This window comes from Corythoichthys intestinalis, chromosome 2, assembly GCF_030265065.1.
Source record: "Corythoichthys intestinalis isolate RoL2023-P3 chromosome 2, ASM3026506v1, whole genome shotgun sequence".
In the NCBI taxonomy this organism is placed as follows: Eukaryota; Metazoa; Chordata; class Actinopteri; order Syngnathiformes; family Syngnathidae; genus Corythoichthys; species Corythoichthys intestinalis.
In genome coordinates this window covers 61,965,708-61,990,395 of record NC_080396.1, presented here as the reverse complement: position 1 = coordinate 61,990,395, position 24,688 = coordinate 61,965,708, and the positions used below count along the sequence as shown (strand labels likewise).

General features: G+C 37.9%; 1 protein-coding gene across 5 annotated transcripts in view; it reads left to right on the top strand.

Annotated features, from left to right (window-relative positions):
- The first annotated feature begins 452 nt into the window (after positions 1-452).
- LOC130908562 (collagen alpha-1(XX) chain) overlaps positions 453-24,688 on the top strand; it is a 93,518-nt gene continuing 69,282 nt past the window's right edge. For all 5 annotated transcript variants that reach the window (XM_057824153.1, XM_057824143.1, XM_057824134.1 and 2 more), the window contains exons 1-3: positions 453-621; positions 14,876-14,992; positions 15,699-15,803. In XM_057824153.1, the coding sequence (XP_057680136.1) occupies positions 513-621; positions 14,876-14,992; positions 15,699-15,803 (331 nt within the window). In that variant the 5' untranslated portion in view covers positions 453-512. The remainder of the gene's footprint in view (positions 622-14,875; positions 14,993-15,698; positions 15,804-24,688) is intronic.

The window sequence follows — 24,688 nt, the reverse complement described above, 5'->3', positions numbered from 1 at the left end:
AATTTGCTATCAAATCCAGACATTTATTCTGGAAGGTTTCAAACTGTTTATTTAGTAGGTTTTGAAAACAAAGGTTTGAATCGAACGGTGTATCACCTGAACCAATACATATGAAAGTTAGTATAATCAGTCAATACAGATGTATTTTGTATTGATCATTTAGCCCATCAAATAATTAGGTTCATATTCGTAAGGGAATGTAGCCCTGACTCCCATTCACCCAATCTGTTTGGTTTTATTAATTTCCCGTCCCCAGCTAAAAGTGTACATGCAGGTTATGCTGTTATATCAATATATATAATGTTGAGATCAAACCTTCGCCCGCGGCCAAACCCAAAAAAATCTGACACATCCAATATGGCAGACGCGTTGACGTATCACATTCACTGGCCCAACACTTCGGGGCGGGTTCTAGGTCCATTTGATTTCTACGGTACTACCGCGCCCATTAGTGAGAAGTTTTGGAAAAGCACATACACACGAGCATTTAGTGCATAATTACAATAGAGTACATGCGAAGGTGTTCGGTTCGGTTGGTTAACATATTACGTTCGGCCAGAACATGCTCTAAATGTGGAACACTGATTAACCTGGACTCGAAGCAGCACCGCCATCAGGCAGGTAAGAGCTCACCTTGCTCCCCGCCCCTGTTAACGGCAAAACATTGAAGTTGAGGATTCTTTTAAGACGAATGTAGTGGTGAAATGCTTTCATAGTTTTTTTCTTTCTTGGCTTCTTTTTCTTTTTTTAATTGATCTTGTCAATGTTATTGGCGTTTATCTTTTTTAATTTTTCATCATTGCGGTGTAGGTGACCTTAGCTAAGCCTAAAATGAACTCACATTCATGTTGTCTTCTTCTAGTAAATAGTGGATAACCCAAAACATTCATTAGTAACATCGTTGAAATGTGTTTTTATTATTATTATTATTAGTAGTAGTAGTAGTATTACTAGTAGTATTTATAAAAAAAAAATAAAAAAATAAAAAAAAAACATTTTAGGAGAATGATTGTACAACAGCGGTTTTTTTTTAATTGTCAAACTATTCACGTTACTGAATTTATCGACAAATGGGCCCCTTCACCTTTTACTTTAAATTTAGTACAGGATACAATGAATTATTTTAAAAAATATGATATGTGTATGGTTATTACACTACCTCACAACCGGTATCGGCGACAAGCTATTTAATGAAGTACTGGTAGCTAAATATTGTTTGAAATACGCAGTAGCTTGTATCAAAAATAAATAAATGTAATAAAGAGAAGGCCCTATTACATTTCGAGGTTATGAAAGGCGCAGAATAAAATAATTTGCTGTGAAAGTCGCACTCACATAATGACTGTTTCTTATTACAAAATTGTTTTAGTTTCTTGATTGTTTCTTATGATAAAATTTTTACTTTCTACTTAGTATATCCATGATGTATTATAAAAGTACGTATTATGGTAATAGTAGTAATAGTATCTTATTAGGGCTCCAACTAAAGATTCTTCTTGTAATCGATTAATTGGATGATTAATTAAACAACTGATTAACCTGATAAATGTCACTTTTTTCAATTACCTTCACAATTCAACCTGAAGTTATTTTAGGCATGTTTTAAGTAACAATGAAGACAAAATGGATGGCTATTTCCTTCAAGAATAATATTTTATTACAGTTAACCCAACTGTACTGTTTTAAGTACATCAAATTTGTTAAAGTTTTTAATAAAGATTCTGAGTACAGTATAAAACAAATTTCTTAGTACACAAATCGGATAAAAGTCCTGCTCATTCAAATGAAAAAAAAAAAAGTTGCTGATTTACATTTTATGTTATTGTGGGCAAAGCGCTGAAATAAAATATGTTAATGACTCATTTATTTTCTTTTAACAAAGTAAACAACAAAATCATAGGAGGAGGAGGCAGACCGTAATGAATTAGTTTTCTTTCTTTCTTTCTTTTTTTTTTTTTTTTTTAATAGTTGTTCATAAATGCAATCTAAATCCAATTTTAAAGCACACTCTCTTGTATGACATTTTACAGTTTGAATGGGAGTTGTGTTGAAAGGAGACTCTTAGCTGTTATATGAATGGGTTTATGTGTGTGTGTGTGTGTGTGTGTGTTTTTTTTTTTTTTTTTTTTTTTTATAAAGAGGAATGAGACAACTTTAGTATTTAACAATAAGTCAAGTGCCAATATGCTTCTCCAAAGCACAATATAAACGGTCATTTAAGACACTGATTAGCATAATCGCTAACTGGCTTTGCGCGCTGTGCTAAGTAGTAACGTCTCATCAAGATACAATATATTTGGCTATATTTACTCACCTCTGAAGGAGGCACACTGGATCTAACAACACAAACAATATCTAACTCTTGACACATTGTAATCTTATTGATTCAGCAACCCAACCTAACTATAGCAGTGAACTCTCTTGCTCTAATCACTGGCGCGCGCAGCTTCGCATTACTCACAAACAAGGACCCAAACGGGACTGCACATAGCTGTTGGCAAAAGTCGCTTATCAAATTCATTGGCAACTAATTTATTAATCAATTTTCATCCATTTATTCGATTAGTTGTTGCAGCCTTATATAGTAATAGTCTAGTATATTGTATTACCAGATGATAAAATATGTATTGCATTATGCAAAGTTATGCCATAGGATAAGTAATGTAATAATTTTTCTGCTAATGCTACTGTTTCACGTTTAAAAAAAAAAAAAAAAATCATTGGTCAAAATAAAGTCACTGGCATTACATAACAGTGATATTTTCTATATATATATATGTCTGACTGGCTGGCAGAAAGTCAGACAGAAAGTGTAGTTCATGGTTACAGTCAGGCAAGCACAGACATATGTGAGGCATGAGAAAACAAAACGCATCAGACAGCGTGATGGCATGCTGGAACCCTTCAAATGGTTTGGTTTGGTTTGGACCTTTAACGTCTTCAATAGCAGCCAATGAGTTAACAGTTTTATATGTAGGTTGGACAATATCAGTTGGGAATTTTATAGGTTGAATAAATGGTTGTAAATGGTGGTGTGTGGTTTAATATGGCAGCAATCATGATCATTTGCGTTAGGCAATGGCAATTCCTATTGTGTGTTAGCGCCAACTGAGAAGATTCATGTTATGCTAATAACAAGGCCTTCAGGGTACTTTGAATGAACATGTTAACTGTCTGCCAGAACTACAGTGCCTTGCAAAAGTATTCGGCCCCCTTGAATCTTGCAACCTTTCGCCACATTTCAGGCTTCAAACATAAAGATATGAAATTTAATTTTTTTGTCAAGAATCAACAACAAGTGGGACACAATCGTGAAGTGGAACTACATTTATTGGATAATTTAAACTTTTTTAACAAATAAAAAACTGAAAAGTGGGGCGTGCAATATTATTCGGCCCCTTTACTTTCAGTGCAGCAAACTCACTCCAGAAGTTCAGTGAGGATCTCTGAATGATCCAATGTTGTCCTAAATGACCGATGATGATAAATAGAATCCACCTGTGTGTAATCAAGTCTCCGTATAAATGCACCTGCTCTGTGATAGTCTCAGGGTTCTGTTTAAAGTGCAGAGAGCATTATGAAAACCAAGGAACACACCAGGCAGGTCCGAGATACTGTTGTGGAGAAGTTTAAAGCCGGATTTGGATACAAAAAGATTTCCCAAGCTTTAAACATCTCAAGGAGCACTGTGCAAGCCATCATATTGAAATGGAAGGAGCATCAGACCACTGCAAATCTACCAAGGCCCGGCCGTCCTTCCAAACTTTCTTCTCAAACAAGGAGAAAACTGATCAGAGATGCAGCCAAGAGGCCCATGATCACTCTGGATGAACTGCAGAGATCTACAGCTGAGGTGGGAGAGTCTGTCCATAGGACAACAATCAGTCGTACACTGCACAAATCTGGCCTTTATGGAAGAGTGGCAAGAAGAAAGCCATTTCTCAAAGATATCCATAAAAAGTCTCGTTTAAAGTTTGCCACAAGCCACCTGGGAGACACACCAAACATGTGGAAGAAGGTGCTCTGGTCAGATGAAACAAAAATTGAACTTTTTGGCCACAATGCAAAACGATATGTTTGGCGTAAAAGCAACACAGCTCATCACCCTGAACACACCATCCCCACTGTCAAACATGGTGGTGGAAGCATCAATGTTTGGGCCTGCTTTTCTTCAGCAGGGACAGGGAAGATGGTTAAAATTGACGGGAAGATGGATGCAGCCAAATACAGGAACATTCTGGAAGAAAACCTGTTGGTATCTGCACAAAATCCTGAGACTGGGACGGAGATTTATCTTCCAACAGGACAATGATCCAAAACATAAAGCCAAATCTACAATGCAATGGTTAAAAAATAAACGTATCCAGGTGTTAGAATGGCCAAGTCAAAGTCCAGACCTGAATCCAATCGAGAATCTGTGGAAAGAGCTGAAGACTGCTGTTCACAAACACTCTCCATCCAACCTCACTGAGCTCGAGCTGTTTTGCAAGGAAGAATGGGCAAGAATGTCAGTCTCTCGATGTGCAAAACTGATAGAAACATACCCCAAGCGACTTGCAGCTGTAATTGGAGCAAAAGGTGGCGCTACAAAGTATTAACGCAAGGGGGCCGAATAATATTGCACGCCCCACTTTTCAGTTTTTTATTTGTTAAAAAAGTTTAAATTATCCAATAAATTTTGTTCCACTTCACGATTGTGTCCCACTTGTTGTTGATTCTTGACAAAAAATTAAAATTTTATATCTTTATGTTTGAAGCCTGAAATGTGGCGAAAGGTTGCAAGGTTCAAAGGGGCCGAATACTTTTGCAAGGCACTGTAAATACCTCTACCACACATTTTGGGATCGCAGAATGGTGGGAAAAAGAAAAACTGCCAAGCATAGAAAATAAATCAAATTCCCCAAAACCTTTTTTAACAAGGTGCATCATTATTAGGGGTTAAAGCTGGGGTGGAAAACTCGCACCTCAGAACTATACAGTGCTTAAATTATTTATAAATTTTGAAAAATATTTTATGTACAACATTATAATTTTCACCAAACAACAGAAAAGTAAGTGTTATCCAAAACAAAGAAAAATAACAGAAATATACAGAAGCAGTTGTTTATTCATTTTTAATAGATAATCTCTATTTATGGTTTATCATTGTTTTTTTAAATTACTGATTTGAATTAGTAGGCTCCAATTTATAGAAAACCAATTTCTAAAGAAAGCATGTATACATTTTTTATTTTTATTTGGGGGGGGGGGGCATTTATTTATCCAAGTTGTCCAATTCTAACATCTTCCTTTAAAGGGATTATGCGGATTATGGGAATAAGATATGTAATGCATAGACTTTAAAATAGGCACCGGCACTCTCAAACGCTTGTTAGTTTTATGAGCTCTTTAGAAATTGTTTGAGTCTTAATATTACAGACCTGTGTATGTCATTACCTTTGTGAAGTCCCAGGCTCTGTAATGGTGGACCAGCACTTAAGTGCCTGCTGCCACACTCGCACATAAACCATTTCCCACGGGAAGAAAGCATGAGCAGACTGTCTCTTATGGCTATAAATGACCACATTCCTACAGAACACATGTTCAATTTCTGAGTTTGAATATAATTTATTTTGTGATTTTTTTTTTTTTTTTTGTTATACATAATTTATTTTTTTCATTGTAAATAAAATGGAAACAGTGGAGCCTTGACTTACTGTCATTGCACTGCTAATGTCACAACATTGTCCCTTGCATCTCATCGTGCATCTCAAGTAATATGTTCTGAAACATCTGTCTCAGTCTGGAAACTGCGCATGCAATATTTGCACAGTTACATTATAGCATTTCTGCACTGATACGTCAATGTCTATGCACAAACTCTTATTTGCACTATCATATCAAGTCAGCCATTTGTCTCCCAGTCTTAGTACTGTAAATTGTCATATATGCACTGTTATATTACTACTACATCACCACTTGCTGCTAATGACTTATTCATGTTTTCCCAGTCTGTGAACTCTGTAATCTCTTTTTTTAAATTTTATATTAGCCTTATTGTACTTTGATTTAGATGGTGCATGGTATGGCGAAGTTTTAAATGTCGTTGTACTCTGTACAATGACAATAAAGGCTTTATATTGTATGCTATTCTATTCTATTCTTTTATATTGTATTCTTATGTGATCACGTTTTACATGAAAGTTTGCATTAAACTATAAGACCTCATTAAGTTATGTGGTATAACAATATCATTTTCTTCTTTTCATTTTGCTGCCACTATTTAGTGCTCCTAACTTAAATTTTTGGTCTCCACAAAAGTCCAAGAAGTTGACCAGATGAGGGGTCATACCTCATAAAAGTTTTAAGTCTGCTCACTTGTCATTCAGGCTACCACAATTAATCAAATTAATTGACAACATTTTTTGATAGTCAATCTATTGGAGATATTTTCTCAAAAAATGTCCGAATCCTCTACTTTGAGCCTCTTAATAGTAAATATTCTGTTATTTGTTTTATTTTAATTATTATATATTTGTTTACATTTTTAACATTTATTCATTTGTACCGCTTATCTTTGCAAGGATAAAAAACAAAGTAGGAATAAAGGTCAACAATATTCTTTATTTTTTTTTCATGTTTTGTAATTTTTGTATTTTCAATTATTTGTTTGTAATTGATAAAACAAATATCCATTAACTCATTAATTCATCTCAACCGCTTATTCTCACAAGGTTCACGAAGGTGCTGGAGCCTATCCCAGCTAACATTGGGCATGAAACAAAACAAAAAGGCCAAAAAAACTGTAAAAATGTGTTTCTTGTAGTCCTCAATAAAAGTAGATGATTATCTTTTTTTATCACATAATGAAAATGAGATATTTGCAAAAATCTGCTTTTGCTTTGGAAAATAATGATACAGATACATAGTTACATAATATAATAATAATAATACCGTAATTTACCGAATATAAGGTGCACCCGTGTATAATGCGCACCCCAAATTTACTTGTAAAATCTAGGGAAAATTATTGTACCCGTTTATAACGCGCACCCTAATTTTAGCACCTATAAATAGAAGAATACAAGAAAACAGAGCTCGTGTACAGATACAGAAATGTCATTTCACTGACTGGTGAAACACAGCACAAGCATAGCACATTGGTAGTTCAAAACATTACCATAAACTGACAATATTTACGGTAATAATATGATTTGACAACTTCTCCAATTTACCAGAATCTAGGAGAAACAGATGTGACTTTTCTTTTAAAGGCTGCTTTATAACTTGCTCGTTTCGTTTCATCATGATGAATAAATGTTTCTTCCATGGATTGATACGCTAAAATGAAAGTGAGAACGTTTAAGTCGGAAATCCGTGAGAGCTCATTGCTGTCAACACGACACTAACAATAGGAACTACTGTTATTTGGGTTTGAGTTTCCCGACAGACAGATATAGTTGACGGGCACACACAGGAAGTGTGTTGTTACTTATGGTGGTGGTGGTGTTATACTTATTTACGTTTGTTATGGTCCGAGTTGCACAGCTGCAATAAACGTTGACTCAAATGAGTTCAAGAAACTAAATTCTGTACTTTATGAAGAGTGAAAAAAGCAGAATTTACCACAGACGAAATCATTCGGCCGATTAGAGTGAACTATTACCGAAACAAAATGGTGACGTCAAGTACCGTAAGTTTCTTCAACACAACGTGGCCGTGTCAATTTTAAAAAATCGGTTTATATATATGTAATATATATACAGTATATATATATATATATATATATATATATATATATATATATATGTATACTGTATATATATATTAGGGCTGTCAAAATTATCGCGTTAGCGGGCGTTAATTAATTTTTTTAATTAATCACGTTAAAATATTTGACACAAATAACGCATGCACTGAATGACCAGCTCGCACATTGCCTTAAACAGATTACAATGAGGCCGTTTATGGACATTAAGAGTGAAGAGAATGCCACCGGCCGCTTCGGGGCAGTGCCGTTCCATACTAATGTTATTTCTTCTAAACGTGGGAGAATTAGTAGTTGTGAGATGTTTATGCTGTATGCACAATGCAATGCAAATTGCTATTTGTGCTCCACACATATTTCGGTAAGTTTTCTTTCTTTTAGTGGCAATTATGTGTCTCTTGTTGTATTTTGGGTAAGATATGGACAGAGATATATATTTTATAAAGGCGAGTGGACACAGGCGTTCTTTGGACCGCGCCGTTTATTGGCATAAGCTTCTCCTTCAAAACAAACATCAGTATCGTTTAGTGAAAGCACAACAAAAATAATATTCCTGTCTCTCTCAAAAAAATAATGTTCACAAAAAGAAAAGCACTTCAGTCTATAGTAATGAGGCCCTATTCTCACAGTTAAACAACAATGCAAAATGAACTGGCATTCCATTTCAAATTAGCTATGCAAAATACACGTAAAACTTACTCAGACTTTGGTCACTCTTTTCTTCTTATTGTTATTTTTATTCTTATTACTATTATATTAACTCTACTTTTGATTGAAAATTTTACAAATTTTATTAAAGAAAACATGAAGAGGGGTTTTAATATAAAATTACTATAACTTGTAACTATAACATTTGTCTTTTAAAAACTACGTCTTTCTATCCGTGGATCACTTTAACAGAAAGAATGTTAATAATGCCATTTGTGGATTTATTGTTACAATAAACAAGTACAGTACTTATTAAAGATACACGATAATATCGGTCACCGATAATTATCGGCCGATAATTGCAATTATGACGTCACACAGATAATCCAGATAATTTAAAAAAAATTCAACCGATAATGCAATCCGATAATTATATACTTGATTTAGCCTCCAAATGTGCGCAACCGAAGAATTCAGCACGCGGCCTCCTCAACCCCTCCCCTTTCTGAAGCCCCTGAGGGAGGAGGGGTTGAGGAGGCGGAGTTACACGACAAGAAGTAGTTGAATATTATGGCGGCTGTTACTAAAAAAACGACGCTCTCGCCATCTGCGAAACATGTACCGTAGAAGTTCCACGAGGCAGAAAGAAAGCGTCCTCATTCAAAACCACTAACCCAGCAGCCATTTAAAACTGCATCACAAAGATTTTTGGAACGAATACAAGCCTGCTGCTAGCGGGAATGCTAAAGCAATTGTAAACACTAACTAAGTTAAACTACAGGGCTTGTGACGATAGAGTCGGGCTGTTTGGGAATGCAGCCCAAGGCAGGTGGTAAATTCGCATCTAAGGCTAAACACCGGTACGACTGGAGACCGATAGTCGGCAAGTAGCCGTCTTCCGACGGAGCCCGCCGCTCTGGCCGGTCCGGCAGGCCGCCGCCGCCTCGCCATAGGCGGGGCGGGTCGAGCCCGGTTCCCCGGCCTCGGGACCTCCGGCGAACACCCCGGTTTTTTGAGCGTTCCCCCACGGCGTGCGAGCAGAGCCAGGACCCGAATACGCCGCGGCGAACCAGCCGGGGTGGGCGGATTATCCGGTACGAACGTAGCTGCCGCCGCCGGCAAGACAAAACATGTTTGTTTTTTTTACCTAAATGACCCGAGAACCAAAGCCCTGGATAAAAAAATAGCCCATGACTGCACAGTGGTTAGATGATAATTTAAACATGGAGAAAACGAAGTCAGCCAGTCAATAATGCATTCAGTATGTAAAATGACGAGCGGTCAGATGACTTTGTAACGCTGCCTTTATTTTCGGCTTAACAAAACTCAGGCACAAAACGCGGACGCGAGCTCAACTCCGTCCAAATAGTACTGGCGTGTAGCAGTTTAGCTGCTGTAAAGCAAATGTCGTGAAAGCCACAAATGTAAACAAAGCGCTGCAGAATGGGTACATGACATCTCGCTCTTTTGAGTTAATCATTTTCACACTGTGCAACAAAGCATATAACATTAGCAATCACTTTTCAAATTATTTAACTTATTTCTCTGCTCAGTTACAGTCACAGTAGATAATCAAATTCTTAAATCAATATTCTGTAGCCACGAATATTATTCAAAATCTTTCCTTCTTCCAAGTTTTTTTTTTTCTTTTTTAGGATTAAGTACAATAATGTATTGCTTAAAACAAGGCTGTTAAGATTATTTTCAGCTAGCTATTTTTCTTCCAAGAAATCAGAGAGAAATACACTTGAAGCGATGGCAGATAATTTCCAAATTGCCAATAGATTTACACTTACAACTGACTAGTTTTAAGGAGGTGTGTTTTGCAATGTATTAATGTTATATATATGTTAGGAATGGCTTACTTTTAAAGGCATTTTTGTGCAACTTAGGTATTTACTCTGTAAGTAATTGTTGCCAAAGGTTTACCATTACACAATGTCAGACAATCTGTCATTATTTAGATGTTTGAATTGACGACTTGTTCATATTTTATGTTGAAAAAAGAGCAATAAATTATATTTTTGCACAGTAATATTTTCTTTTGTGTATACTTTAAAATTTTACATAAATCGTTTAATAGAATTATCGGCTTGACATTATCGGTTATCGGTTGGAATGAGGAGGAAATTATCGGTTATCGGTATCGGTTGAAAAATGCATCACTAGTACTTACGTACAGTATGTTGTATGTATATATCCGCCTTGTGTCTTATCTTTCCATTCCAACAATAATTTACAGAAAAATATGGCATATTTTATAGATGGTTTGAATTGCGATTAATTGCGATTAATTACGATTAATTAATTTTTAAGCTGTAATTAACTCGATTAAACATTTTAATCGTTTGACACCCCTAATAGGCTGTATTGGCTGAGCGAAAATTGTGTTGGTTCGTTCCACTAAAGTGGATCTACATGACCTCTGCATTGTAATTTACATACGTTGCTAATTAGTACCAAAAAAAAGTTCTACTCACGGTTTCCAGTCATTTTTTAGTAATTAACGTTTTCGTGTCGGTCTTTTTTTTTCCCGTGGCGCAGTGATATTGATACGGCGGAGTCGTATCGTCAGTGTGTGAAGCCATTTTAGGTCACGTGCACCAATAGGTGACGAGGACTGTTGCTATGGGTTTCGAAAACAAACAACATGGCGGCGACCGTATCATGCTACGACACGAGCGAAGATGAACAAAAGATAAGAAAACCGCATTCGAAATTTAGTCAAAAGGCATCGAAACAATTCTATATGCATCTCTCAACTGTCCAAGGGCGAAAAAGGGCAGGAATTTGGAAAAAACGTGCAGAGCCCGCATGGTTGCGTCAGACAATGGCTTTCTCCCCAGGCTCCGTCGAAGGATCTTGCTAAAAATGCGTCGACTGGTATTTTTAACGACATTCACTACAGGTAAGCCACACGCACGCCTTTACTACAAGGTTAATCGTTATTAACTTATGCTCACAAAATTCTTATTTAAACTAGTGTTTTAACGATACCATTTTTTAGCCCAGATATCAATACCACTTTGTTATAAAATGTATATACAGTGTATAGAAAGTGAATCCAGTAGAACTTTTTATTGCATACCTGTTATGGGTGACAATGGTTAAATAAACCTTTTGGCTCAAGAACATCAAGCTGTAGTCAATAAAAGCCCTGATACTGACGTGGCAGTGATTGCTGTAAGTCTGCAGACAGATTTACAGTGTAAATTGCATTTTTTCACAGGAGGGGGCAACAGAACGAGGACTGACGTCTCTAAGGTCTCTCCAGCTCCTGGCACTAGTGTGTGTTCAGCACTCATTGGCATCCATACATTCACAGGTTGTGACTCTGCTTGTGCCTTTCATGGCGAAGGCAAAAAAAACATTTTCTTTTGCACGTCATAAGAAAGAATACCTGACTGGGTTTGCAAAGCTGGGCAGCAGTTTTAAACTTGACCTACAAACATTTAACACGTTGTGTAAATACGTGTGCCACCTGTTTGGCCAGTCATGCCAAAAATGATGCCAAAGCAGATCTTTCTGTATGGCCTTGTCAGTCTTGCCAGAACATTCTATTCCCCCAAAAACTGATGCTCTGTACCAACATTGCAGGACAGCAAACTATCAAGCAGCAATTATGAAACGTTGTCTGACAGGTGAAATGTGTGCCCCTTCACCCATTGGGAATGGGTGGGACATTGAGGATGGGCAGTTGGCAGTGACGTGGATGACTAAAAATCGTACCCCTGATACTATTTTGCAAGTAGTCAACTGTAGTTGAAAGGCAACCAATTGTGACACGGGAGGATGTTCCTGTATGTCTGCAAAACTTTCTTGTACTGATTTATACCGGTGCCAAGCATGCGAGAATGTTTCCAAAGAAACAGAAGACACTTGGATGGGATGATGACTTTGATGAAAGCGATTTTGAGGAGTAATGTTGTCATGTACAGTTTTACTATTTTTTTATTTCTATATATATATTTTTTAAATTCGTTTTTCAATATTTGTATGTGTAATAATGTGTATTTTTTATAGTATGAGACACTTCCATGTTTAAATAAATGTTGTGTACCAACAGTACCATACTTGAATGATTCCAACCTTTTGTGTATATACAGTGTGATTAAAAAAGGCTGTGCCAAAATCATAATGCCATGTCAAAAACGAAAAACATTTTTTTTAAAAACTCTACCTTGGACAGATGTAGGAAGTAACTAAGTTCAATTTCATGTTTTCATAGTATTCAAATATGGCCATCACCAGCAGCATGGACAACATCAAGTTGACATGAGAATTCCTCCCTCGCACGTTGATTGCGTCTGTTATTCGATCTTTCATGTCATCAATATTTGCTGGAAGTGGTGGAACATACACTTCGTGTATAACATACGTTATGTGCCATAAAGATGGATAATGAACTTTGTCTTTAACATACCAACACGTCCAGCAAGTACTGATGATGTGAAATATCGAACAACAGTTGCAATCAAAACAATAACTGCGACATGCGCACGTTTGAGAGGAATTTTCATCGTGGCATTGATTTTGAAATATAAAATAAAACTTGGAAGTTATCTTCAACACGTGTCCATCACTTCTTTTGTGATGTCTTTCATTTTTTAAGTATCACCTTATGATTTTGGCACGTTATTTTTTGATCACCCTGTATTTTTTTGTCTTATTCCATTTTTGCCATGATTCACATTTAGGAGGGTGTGGTAGCAATTGGGTTGATTTTCAGCCATTTATGATCATGGTGTGCATTTTTTATTTTATATATTTCATTGCATAGTAGGTTGTGATATTTTAATATATGACACATAAGCCTTTAGCTTAATTCAATATATATTTAATTGTGCTGGGTGCAAATCATTAATGTTAAAGTGTTTCCTTCAAGACATTAGCTACATTTCTCATTCTGAATTCACCTATGTGTATACTAAGGCACCAATACTTGTTTCAAATGTTTGGTAGATGTGTTTATGACATTTGATAAAGATTTTGTGTTGCCAGAATTAATATAACACTTAAACCAAGCAAAAACAGCAACACTAGATCTGTATTTTTGTGTATTCACATTGATACATGAAATCCATTTTCTAATCACTTTTTCCATGGCCCCAATAAAGCCATATTTCCACAAGCTTGTCCATTCGCAGCACTTCCTGGTCAACTCTAATCTTTTAATGGACGACGGTCTTACAGAAGAAGTTGTAGCTGTCAGTGAAGGGTGTTTCAATTCTGAAATACACACATAAACCATGTGTTAACTGTTTCATCCATATCATATTTACATAATCTTCCAATCCAAATGATCTAGGCTTGTCTATTTTGCCATTTTTTCCTGAATAAAATTATCAAATAGGTTTTTGGAACTACAGTTAAACAAACTAAATCCTATGTTATTTGTCAATCTAAACTTTTTGTTCAAAGTTAACAATCTAACATCATAATAATGACCGCTACAGCCCAGAACTCACGTTGCAAGTCTTAACTTCATATGTGATCTGACCAGAAGCCCCCCAACTCCCATAGTTATTCACAACAAAAGGCGTGTGTGTGGCTTACATGTAGTCAATGTCGTTAAAAATCCCAGTCGACGCATTTTCAGCAAGATCCTTCGACGGAGCCTGGAGAGAAAGCCATTGTCTGACGTAGCCACGAAGGCTTAGCAAGTTGCCCGCCGTTTCGGCCAAATTCCTGCCCTTTTTCGCCCTTGGACAGATGAGAAATGCATGTAGCATCGTTTCGATGCCTTTTGACTAAATTTCGAATGCAGTTTTCTTATCTTTTGTTCATTTTCGCTCGTGTCGTAGCTTGACACGGTTGCCGCCATGTTGTTTGTTTTCGAAACCCATAGCAACAATCCTCGTCTTCTATTGGTGCACGTGACCTAAAATGGCTTCACACACTGACGAAACGACTCCGCTGTATCAATATCACTGCGCCACGGGGAAAAAAAAAACCCGACACAAAAACGCTAATTACTAAAAAATGACTGGAAGCCGTGAGTAGAACTTTTTTTTTTTTGGTACTAATTAGCAAAGTATGTACATTATAAAGCAGCGGTCATGTAGATCCATTTCAGTGGAACGAAATCCATTTTCTAAGCACTTTTTCCATGGTGCCAATACAGCCTATAATATATATATATATATATACACACACACACACACACACACACACATCCATGTACCCGTTTATAATGCGCACCATGATTTTACAAGTTGATTTTTGGGGGAAAAAGTGCGCGTTACATTCGGGAAATTACGGTAATTTGATACCAATCCATATTTCCAGTTCAAATATTAAACCTACAGTAATATATTAAAGTAATTTTGAAAATAAATCGATATAAGTCCACAATTAAAGTAATCATTTGTGGCAATCCTACTTGTCATCCGAGGAGCAACTCAAATCCGTTCAAGTAAGTGTAATAGTACATTTTTACCATATATGAGCAAACATTACTGTTTCTTTGTGTGTTTTCAGGTCTCATGTACAGTCACCAAGTGGTCTCCTCCTCAACATCCTCATCGCCATTTCACTGGATTATGTTGCATTTCCTGTTTCTCATACTGTTGCTGTCATCAGAAGTTCACGGCCAAGGTAGACTGCCTGTCATTACGTGTTGCGATTTCAAATACTACATTTGACAACCTTTAACTACAGTATACCATCAAAGTTAATAACAAAACACAGTTATTGTTCAAAAGCATATACCACTGGCTTGCCTCTTTTGAAAGGCGACTAACTCCTCATAAGACCCGATCTGAACCTATCACAGGTCCATGACCTGTGCCACACATGCAGTCGGACATACTATCATTCACACCACAGAGTTTTGGGGATGTATGGTAGCCATAGAAGCACCAAGAAAATCTTTTTGCTTGTGTTTATTATTCTCGGTCTTCTGTCTCCAGCGCCCTTTGCCCTTGTGCTCATCGCCGTTACATACAAAACACTGACACACTGTAACTCTGTGATGGTCCCCTGACATGACCTTTGACACTCATGGCCCGCCTTAGCATCCTCTTCCTGTTTCTTCAGGGGATGCGAGGACAGAACGTGCTTTGATGGATGATAGGGCAGCTGCAGTTGGGGGTTAGATGGAGGGTAGGAAGGCGAAAACATGAAAGATTCTGCTTGTCGGGAAACTCCCTGCTGGAAATAATGCAAATGAAGAAACAAAAGTTCATTTTGGAGAGAAGGAAGTGACATAGGAACAACAGGAGACATGGCAAAAGTTCTTCCAGTTTACTTTTGTTTGCTCTACTAATATCATGTGTGTCATGTTCCTCATATCTTGGATTAGGTCGTCTTAAACTGGCGGTACTTTCTGAAGACAGACTGCAGATTAAATGGAAAGAAAGCGATAGCCCCATTCAGGGCTACAAGGTCCGAGTTAGACCCATCTCAGGTAAGACACTTCAGCCTTGTTTTTAAACGGGAAATACTGATTTACCATGCCATGTTATCTTGTAACGCTTTGTACGAGATCAGGTCTTGAGGGCAGCAGCTTCAGTAGGGAAGCCCACTTCCCTCTCCCCAGGAACTTCATCCATTTCCTTCAGGGGGTTCGCGAGGTGTTCTCAGGCCAGTCGTAAGACATGTCCTGGGTTGACCCCGAGGCCTCCCAGTGGGTTGTGCCTCACCGGCAAGGTGTCCAAAGAGCATTCTAATCAGATGCAGATGCCACTTCATTTGGCTCCTCTAAATGTGTAAGAGCACTAGGCTCAGTCACGTGGAGGCGGCATGGGCATGAAGGACCCAAATGCAGGGAATCAGGGAGGCGAGGCAAGGTGGAGATCAACTCAAAAATGTTTTAATTTAGGAGAAAAAAATAAACTACAACCAAAAGCCCAAAAAGGAAAGTACCAACCAAATTTAAACAAAAGACTGGGTATGAAGCTTACTGTGGGACACAGACGTGAATGAAGAACAGACGCTTGGAGAGACGCTTGGAGAGACATTTGGAAAGACGATGACCGAACAAGAACAGACAGCAATGGGGAACTAAAATACAGACATGGGGTAATGAAACAATGAGACACAGGTGGTTGATACAAGAGGCAGCAGATTGGTCAAGACACAAGGAGCAGGCCACAAAAGGTGAAATCAATGGGTAATCACATGGACAAGAAACACCCAGGCAAAATCATAACTAGGGATGGGAATCGAAATCCGATTCCAATTCCAAACCGTTTCCTACTGTTTTGAGGCCTCGACATCACAATGAAAAAGCCTTAACAATCCCTTTTACGATTCCTAAAGACGCGTACTGTGTCATCACGTGACGTGTCTTGTTGTCCAGACGCATCAAACTGGCATGGCGCCAAGAACCACTCGCTCCAAAGTTTGGCTTCAGTTCACCAGGAAAGAGGGTGAAAATGAAAGGTTACGATGGTTTAGCACGAGCATTGCAGCCGTAAACATAACAACGACAGCACGTAAGTTCAAAAGCTCGAAAGTGTGTCTTCACTTCACGAGGAAAAATTACAACAAAGCGACTTGCAGTCATTGTGTGGTGGATATAACTGTGTCGGGAGGGAATACGACTGTACCGTCCTCACCGAGACGCTAAGGCTCAGTCCTGGCTATACAGCGAGCTAACTCCCAAATGACGATGCAGTAGACGTTGGTATAAAATGCTGACCTTATTTAGCCGTCATTTGAAGAGTCAAACTAAAAAAAGAAATGAAACAAATCAATTTCGTCCCGTTAGAGTTAGGAAAATTGCGCAATAGACCCTACTCACCTACATCACAAAATGACGTGTCGCTGTATCCGGCCACCATATTGTCCGTCATTTTTTAGCCCTATTCTCAATGGTTTCAATTAGTCGTGCAATTTATAGAGCAATTCATGGAAGCCCCGGTGTTATATGACGCTGTAAACTCATTGCATGCGTTGCATAAAAGGCGTTATGTGGAAAAGCTTCAGTTTATCCATTCGCCAGATCCATATTTGGTGCCTAAATCGATGTTTTTCGACCCGCTGTCTTCGCCGTCTCTGCCTGACATCTGCTACCCTGATATTTACAACTATCTTGTCCACACAAAATCAGCCTATTGTCGCGAAAGTTTGAAAAACTTTAAGAGCTTGGAGGCTTATAAATACGTCGTTGCTGGTTGGGTGAAACTGGTCCTCGTCCATGAAAATTCGGCAGGAATCTATCTTGTGCTCGGGAAGGTGAGTTACGAAATTTTCAATTCAAAATCTTTTGTTCTTGCTAACATCCACTGTCAAGTCTAATGTATTTGATGTCATTTGTCAATGGAGCTAGGGCTTTTAATGTTTATATGGTTTAGCGATAGCACTCTCACTACATACATATATAATATGTAATAAATATGAAGTGCGATAGCACTACTCCAGATTGTCCCTAGTTGAATTTATTTTTTGGCTTTTGACCTCAATAGTGAAATTGTAAATTAATTGTATGACAACTGTCTTATTATCCCCTTATAATTATATATTTTCAGGTAGTTCATTCACAACGTCTGAGTGTATGTTGTCGGCGATTAGCCTAGCAATGATCTTAATTGTGGTTGTCAGCCCAAAACCCTCTAAATATATATTAAAGGGTATGTAGCGGCAAAGGGGGTGTTAGACATCAATAGAACCGTTATGTGCCAAGATAACAAATATTGATAAAGTTAACAAAAAAATCAATCACATTAATGAGGAATTATCGAAAATAGATCGAAAATGATGAACATTTCCGAAAGTGTTCCGGAAACAGCTGAATGGGGCGGGGACGTCACGACAAGTAAATGAAAGTCGAGGCGGACCAAGGTGCCATTGTTTTTTATCGACGAGAGAGTAGCGTTTGGGTTTGTTTGACCAAAACATCACTAGAATCAGTGACGTGCGGTGAGGTTCATGGTTGGTGAGGCACTGACTCCTTTAGTGTCAGATTTCCAAATATATAAACCAAAAAGGGTAGCTTATTCAATTGGCTACTGTTTATTTCATATCTCATCAGCATTCTTCACAAAGACGCACACACGGTACATATTATCGATACGTAAAAGTAAGAAAATAACATGCATTTGCGATAATTCATGCAACATAAATGAGAGTAAAGAGTTGTGTACAAAACCACAGAATTCTGACCTTTAGTGAAATATTCAGTTTTTAAAACTTGTAATTCTGATACTTTAATCAATTTATTACAGATTGCTAAACAAAAAGTGTGAAAAGAAAAACAAAGAATATTTTATTTAAGGCCAAAATTTAGTTTTTAAATATTCTATTGTATTTTTCTTAGTCTAAGCTCTTTTTTTTTTTTTTTTTTTTTTTTTTTATAAGATTGAAATGAAAACTGTTTGTGGTCTTGCGCCTGTCCTTCACCACAAAAACCGCCGTTACTTTGGAAGAGCATAGGTTTGGTCTCAACATGCGTAGGGACGATATAACAGCATAACCTGCATGTAGGTACACTTTTTGCTGGGGACGGGACATTAATAAGACCAAACAGATTGGATGAAGGGGGCAAAGGGCCACATTTCTCATGTATATGAACCTAGTTAATTAATAGGCAAAATGATCAATGCAAAATAAATCCTTATCTACTGATAATAACTTTTATGTGCATTGGTTCAGATGATACACTGTTTGATTCAAACCTTTGTTATCAAAAAATACTAAAGAAACATTTTGAAAACTTCCTGAATAAATGTCTGGTTTTTATTAGCATAAACATAATGAAAATAATTCACTTAATAATGGTAGGGTCAATTCTATCCTTACAACATATGGAACTATTGAAAGATCTAAATTCTCTATATAACTGAACATTATATCATGCAAAAAAGGTAAGGTTGCTTAAACGTTGGTGGGGACAATTTTAGCATCCTGAAAAGTTGGTAGTGTTATGTCCCTACCGTCCCTATGCAAACCTACGCCCTTTTTGTAAAAGTCCTCCTTATTTTCCTTTACTTTAAAAAAATCTCTCCGCCTCATTGGAGAGGCTTGCTTCAATTAGATCGCTGTGTTCTATTTGACAAGCCAGAACACACAGTGGATGTGTCCAAATGTCTAGCTAACCTTTCATCTTTCTCAGCAAAACCATGTAATCGTTCTACATATATGCCACGTTTAGAAGAGCTTACACGCTCATCGTTACCACGAAATGTTAACTCCTGTTTAGCTAGGATGCAGGTTGCATTAATGAGGTATTTCAAACTCTTTACCTTAGCGTTCTGGATGCTACCGTTGAGCTTCCGCTGTTCGTCAAAGCCAAATCGATCCTTGAGCTTCCAAAAGTTTTTAAAGCAATCAGGCTTTGAATGTGAGTGGTCGAGCTCTCGTGTTTGCTGAGGCTTCGTGGTAGTTTTTTAATGTCACAATATCTCGTGTTAGTCCAGACATTGGCACAAGTTGAGAAAAAAAGGCAGGGAAAGCAGCAAAGCCGATTTTTTCGAAGGACAGCCACATAGCCAGTCTTTTCGGGTGTACCAGTCCGTTTGAAAAGCGCGGGTTATCTTCTGTCCCATCGTTTGAAGCAAACCTTTTAGCTCCGGTGTTGTTAATCGCGTCCACTTTTGACGGAAAGTCCAGTTTCACGTACGCCCCCTTTCAGTGCGGCAGAGTACTGTCTGCCGCAGCCTGTGCCTTTTCACTGCGGTTTTATTTCCCATCAGCAAAACGAAATATGTCGCTAACAAACATTAAACTTTAAGGGTTAAAGACATTAGCCAGACTGTGGTAAATCAGGTCAAATAAACGTATCTGGAAACATTATAATGGCGACATGCAGATGTACGGCAACCAGCACGCTCCAATTCCATGTATCAACCCAGTTTGTTATGGATTGCGCAATCAGAGGTGAGGCTTTACTCGTTGCTGCCGCACCTCTCGTTTCATTTCGTTATTTGAACAGGAAATGGGCAAATTCAGCGATTTTGACAATAAAAAATGTTTGAAATGAGTCATACATAAAGAGCAATGGACAAATATTAATATAAATTTATGCTATAATAATTTTTTTTGTCATGATGACAGGTGAGGCTCTGCCTCACCTGCCTCCCCTGACCGCACGTCACTGACTAGAATGGTTCAAAACTGCTGTGCTATGTGGTGTACAAATAGCTATTTATCGGAATATAGTATCCGTGAGTTCCTGAACGCGAAAAAAAAAGCTGGACTACGCAGACAATGGGTAAAGTTCGTCCGTGCAAAGAGGGCTAATTTTCTAGACACAGCCTCCAGCACAGTTTTCTATGGTGCACATTTTCCACCTGAAAGCTTCTCGAACTATGGACAAGTGAAATCGGGTTTTGCTAAAAGATTGCTGCTCAAAGGAGATGCGGTGCCGACCATACACGCGCAGCCACCTAAATGTCCCGAGATATCAAGAAAGAGGACGATGACTGGCAAAGGAGGCTAAGGCTGAGCAAAGGAGGGGAGCAGCCAAGCTCGAAATGGCCAGAGTGAGTACTCTTTTATAATAAAAAAATGTCACGCATTGGATACAGGACTGGACACATGTATAAATTATCGTTCGTAAAATATATAGAACAAATCCTCTGATCCCATTCATATTTGTGTCTTTTGGCAGAGCGAAAAGCTATGATAGCGCAATAAATGATCATTATTCTATGCATTCCTTTATTTTGCAGTCACGGTGTATCAGCTTCACAAAAAGAAATGCAAAACAAATCATTGGTGTTTCCCACACGATCTGCTGCCGATGTTTCATCAGTGTCATTGCTCCCCTCAATGACCGTTTCATTACGCTGCATTGACGTTCGTTTGGGCTCAAATTGGTAACCTAAAACACCGATTAAAGCTTCGTAACTCTCCTCGTCACCATTAGATGAACATTCGTTACGTCCTTCTACGTCGGATTCGTCGCTGAAACTAGAAACGAAATTGTCTGCCATCATCGCCGCCATTCAGTATTAAAGCACTGAGCCTTTTTCTTGTTGAAGAAACACCCCTCACTGTCAATTCTGAAATCTCTTATTCACAACGAGGGGTGTTTCTTCATGAGGGAACCTGGAATATGTGCAGGACGAACACAATGCATCAGCATAAACAGCTCAAAACACCCCTAATTCTCCCCTCACTAGAACGAATTATATTGATGCAGACAAGCGCTGCCCACCTAGTGGCCGGTGGCACTCTCTTCACTTGTCGTGACGTCACGCACACAATCTGCCAGATCTCGGGCGCCGGTCGTTTTAGCTTGACAATCGAGCCAAATTTCTCTCATTTTCTTGTGTGTAATTACACGAAGTGGCATGATATGAATACAAAAGGCATGCGTTTATGGATAAATGATGGAATATTAACATTTTCCCATGGCATGACATACCCTTTAAATGCATCTTACCAGATAGAAAATGACTACTACATAATCTGTGGTAATCGTTTGGAGCCCAGTTTTCTCGTCGAATTGCAGCAGTCCATCACGCTCTCGTCTCCGGGTCTCTCGGAATACGGTAGAACTTCAAGTCTCTCCGTCTATCTTCTCTGTTATTGCAACCGACCGCCACACACGCCTTCACCATTTTGATTATTAATGTTAACGAGCAGAATAACACGCCATAATAGGAGGAATTTACGTAGTGGTAATGCGTCAACACGGGCGTGGTTGTAACGTCATGTGAGTAGGGTCTATAACCAATAACAAACAGGTTCGCATCAACATAAATCAGCGATGATTAACTGCTAATACAGTAATAACACAAATGGTTAGCATGCGTTCGCTAGCATTAGCACATCGTTCAAACCACTACACAACTGGATTTAAGTGTCCAATTTTGAGTGGAAACACACAACAACAACAACACAAAAGATGATACATACTGGCTTTGCCTATGTAGATATTTTACAAACATTAACAAAGAACGTAGGCTCGTAGCAGTGTTTCCCTCTCTCACTAACTCGCTCACTCGCTTGGATGCTTTGTTGCTGCATTTCTTCTTTGCGCGTAAGCGCGCTCTTCTTCACGTGAGCGCGTTCTTCTTCGCCTGAGGAAGCGCAAGGGTGCCCCCACTTGAGCATGAAAGCCCCATAAAAACTAAAAGGGATGCATTTCAATATATCGTAATTTCCCGAATGTAACGCAGACTTTTTTTCCCCAAATCAACTTGTAAAATCATGGTGCTCATTATAAACGGGTATATAGATGGAGACAGAAATATATACTGTATATATTAAGGGTGTAACGGTACATGTATTTGTATTGAACCGTTTCGGTTCGGGGTCCTCGGTTCGGAACGGAGGCGTACCGAACGAGTTTCTAATGTAATGTAACCCTTACTTATAATGAGAACCAACATGGTAGGACAGTTAAGAAACATCAACGGCACGACAACGTGGCCGCCGCGACAATGCAGTGAAACGCGGGCGTTAAAGTCAATCAGCCAATGCACACCAGTCGCAGTGTTAGACGCGTCCCAGAAGCGGCTCAACGTGACGCACGAGAACGGCAGAGTTGGTTATTTGACGCGAGACGCGGCCCTCCTGCGTCAATACTACTACCGGTGGCTAGGATCGGGCCGGAAGTCACTCGTGTAAAAATACGGTGGTTCCAGTCGATTTTCAAACTAATATGCAATCGTAACCTACTTTTTGAGTCCATCAGATCTCTTGAGTGGTCGATCGGGGCACAGTTGACTTGTCTTTGTTGATTTACTGCTGTCTTCTCTGCTATAATAATAACCAACACGGCTCCGTGTTCAATACAAAATCCTCCTACCACAACAAAACAAGTTGGAACTAATATTCACATAGGAACTAAAGTTATACAACATAAAATATATAATATTAATGAATGCTACATCACATTTGTAAAATATAAACACATAATAAAATAAATAATAGCCCATTTAAATAAAATAAATTGAAATGAGCTAAAACACCTAATTTAATTTAAATAATTAAATAAAAATAGTAGACACATCTAGGGCTGTCCCAAACGACTAATTTTCTCCCGATTAGTCAGCCGACTATTTTTACGATTAGTCGACTAATCTAATAATTATTTTTTTATTTTTTTAACTAATTTAGCAATGAAATTTTTGTTGACGCTTATCAATTAAAAAAAACATATTGGAACACTCAAATCATTTATTAAAGTACAAATAAACACGTAAACAACAATAATAAATCACAAATAAACAATGAGTTCAAATGCTGATAGAATTAACTAGTGTAGCATCCCGATTGAAAAGATGGTCTCTTAAACTGATGGTTTACAACTTTTATTCCATCCTTGATGTAAACACACCGTAAGAGCTACGGCGCACACAAATAAAGCAACACAATTAGAAATTAACAAAAACGTTTCACATTTTTCCTTTTAAACCTTATTTATATATCAATGAATTGCCTATATGAATTGTCTTTACCTTATTACCTTATCATTGACAATCTCTCCCTTGAGTGCAATCACTGTATATACTGTATATATTTATGACCTTTTAACCTTATATAATTTTCTATACCATAAAATAAACCATAACATGAAATAAACCTTTCAATTAGCATTAAGAACAATACTAATAGCACTTATAGGCCCATTGTCAATGAAACATTATTATTTAGTAAGGCGACAGCACCCTCTGGTGTACAAAAAAATGAAAGGGAAAAAAAAAAAAAACCTTACAAACTGCGTGAAGGCGCTTGAGGTGTTTATTCACGGCCGACGTGCAGCTAAGCTTGGCACTGAAGAGACAGGACAGAAGAGTGTACTCTCCTTTGTTTCTTTGAAATAAGTCAATGTTTTGGACACTCTGGTGCGCTTTTTTTGGCTTTGTGCCGCTTTCCCTGCTTGCAAACAGAGCATCCGACATTCTAACTTTCCACGCATATATTTTTTTAACCCTTCATTTACCGTCGACGGCATGTTGTGCTCGTCGACGGATTTACGTCATCGATGACGTCGACTACGTCGACTAGTCGGGACAGCTCTAGACACATCCTGCCTACACAAATTTATTAATTTCTGTATGGCGCTTTAACTTGAGAAAATCCACCAATAAAGCTTAAGAAAAAAAATGTTTCATTGAGGCATTGCATTTGTAAAATACATGTTAAAATCTTTGTCATTGGGATTGCTTTTCTCTTTAGCACAGGACTTCTTTTTTCTTCTTTCTTTCAGAAAGAAAGCTGACCAATACGAGGAGTCTGAAAGGCAAATTGTTGTTGGATTATCTTTAAATACCCACTACTTTTTGAGCAGAATTCTAGCTTTGTATAGGCTAATGTTCCTATTGTTGAAAGCACAAAGGTGTGTAATAAACAACTAGCACATTTATATTTTGCATTTTGTTTTCTTACTGTACCAAA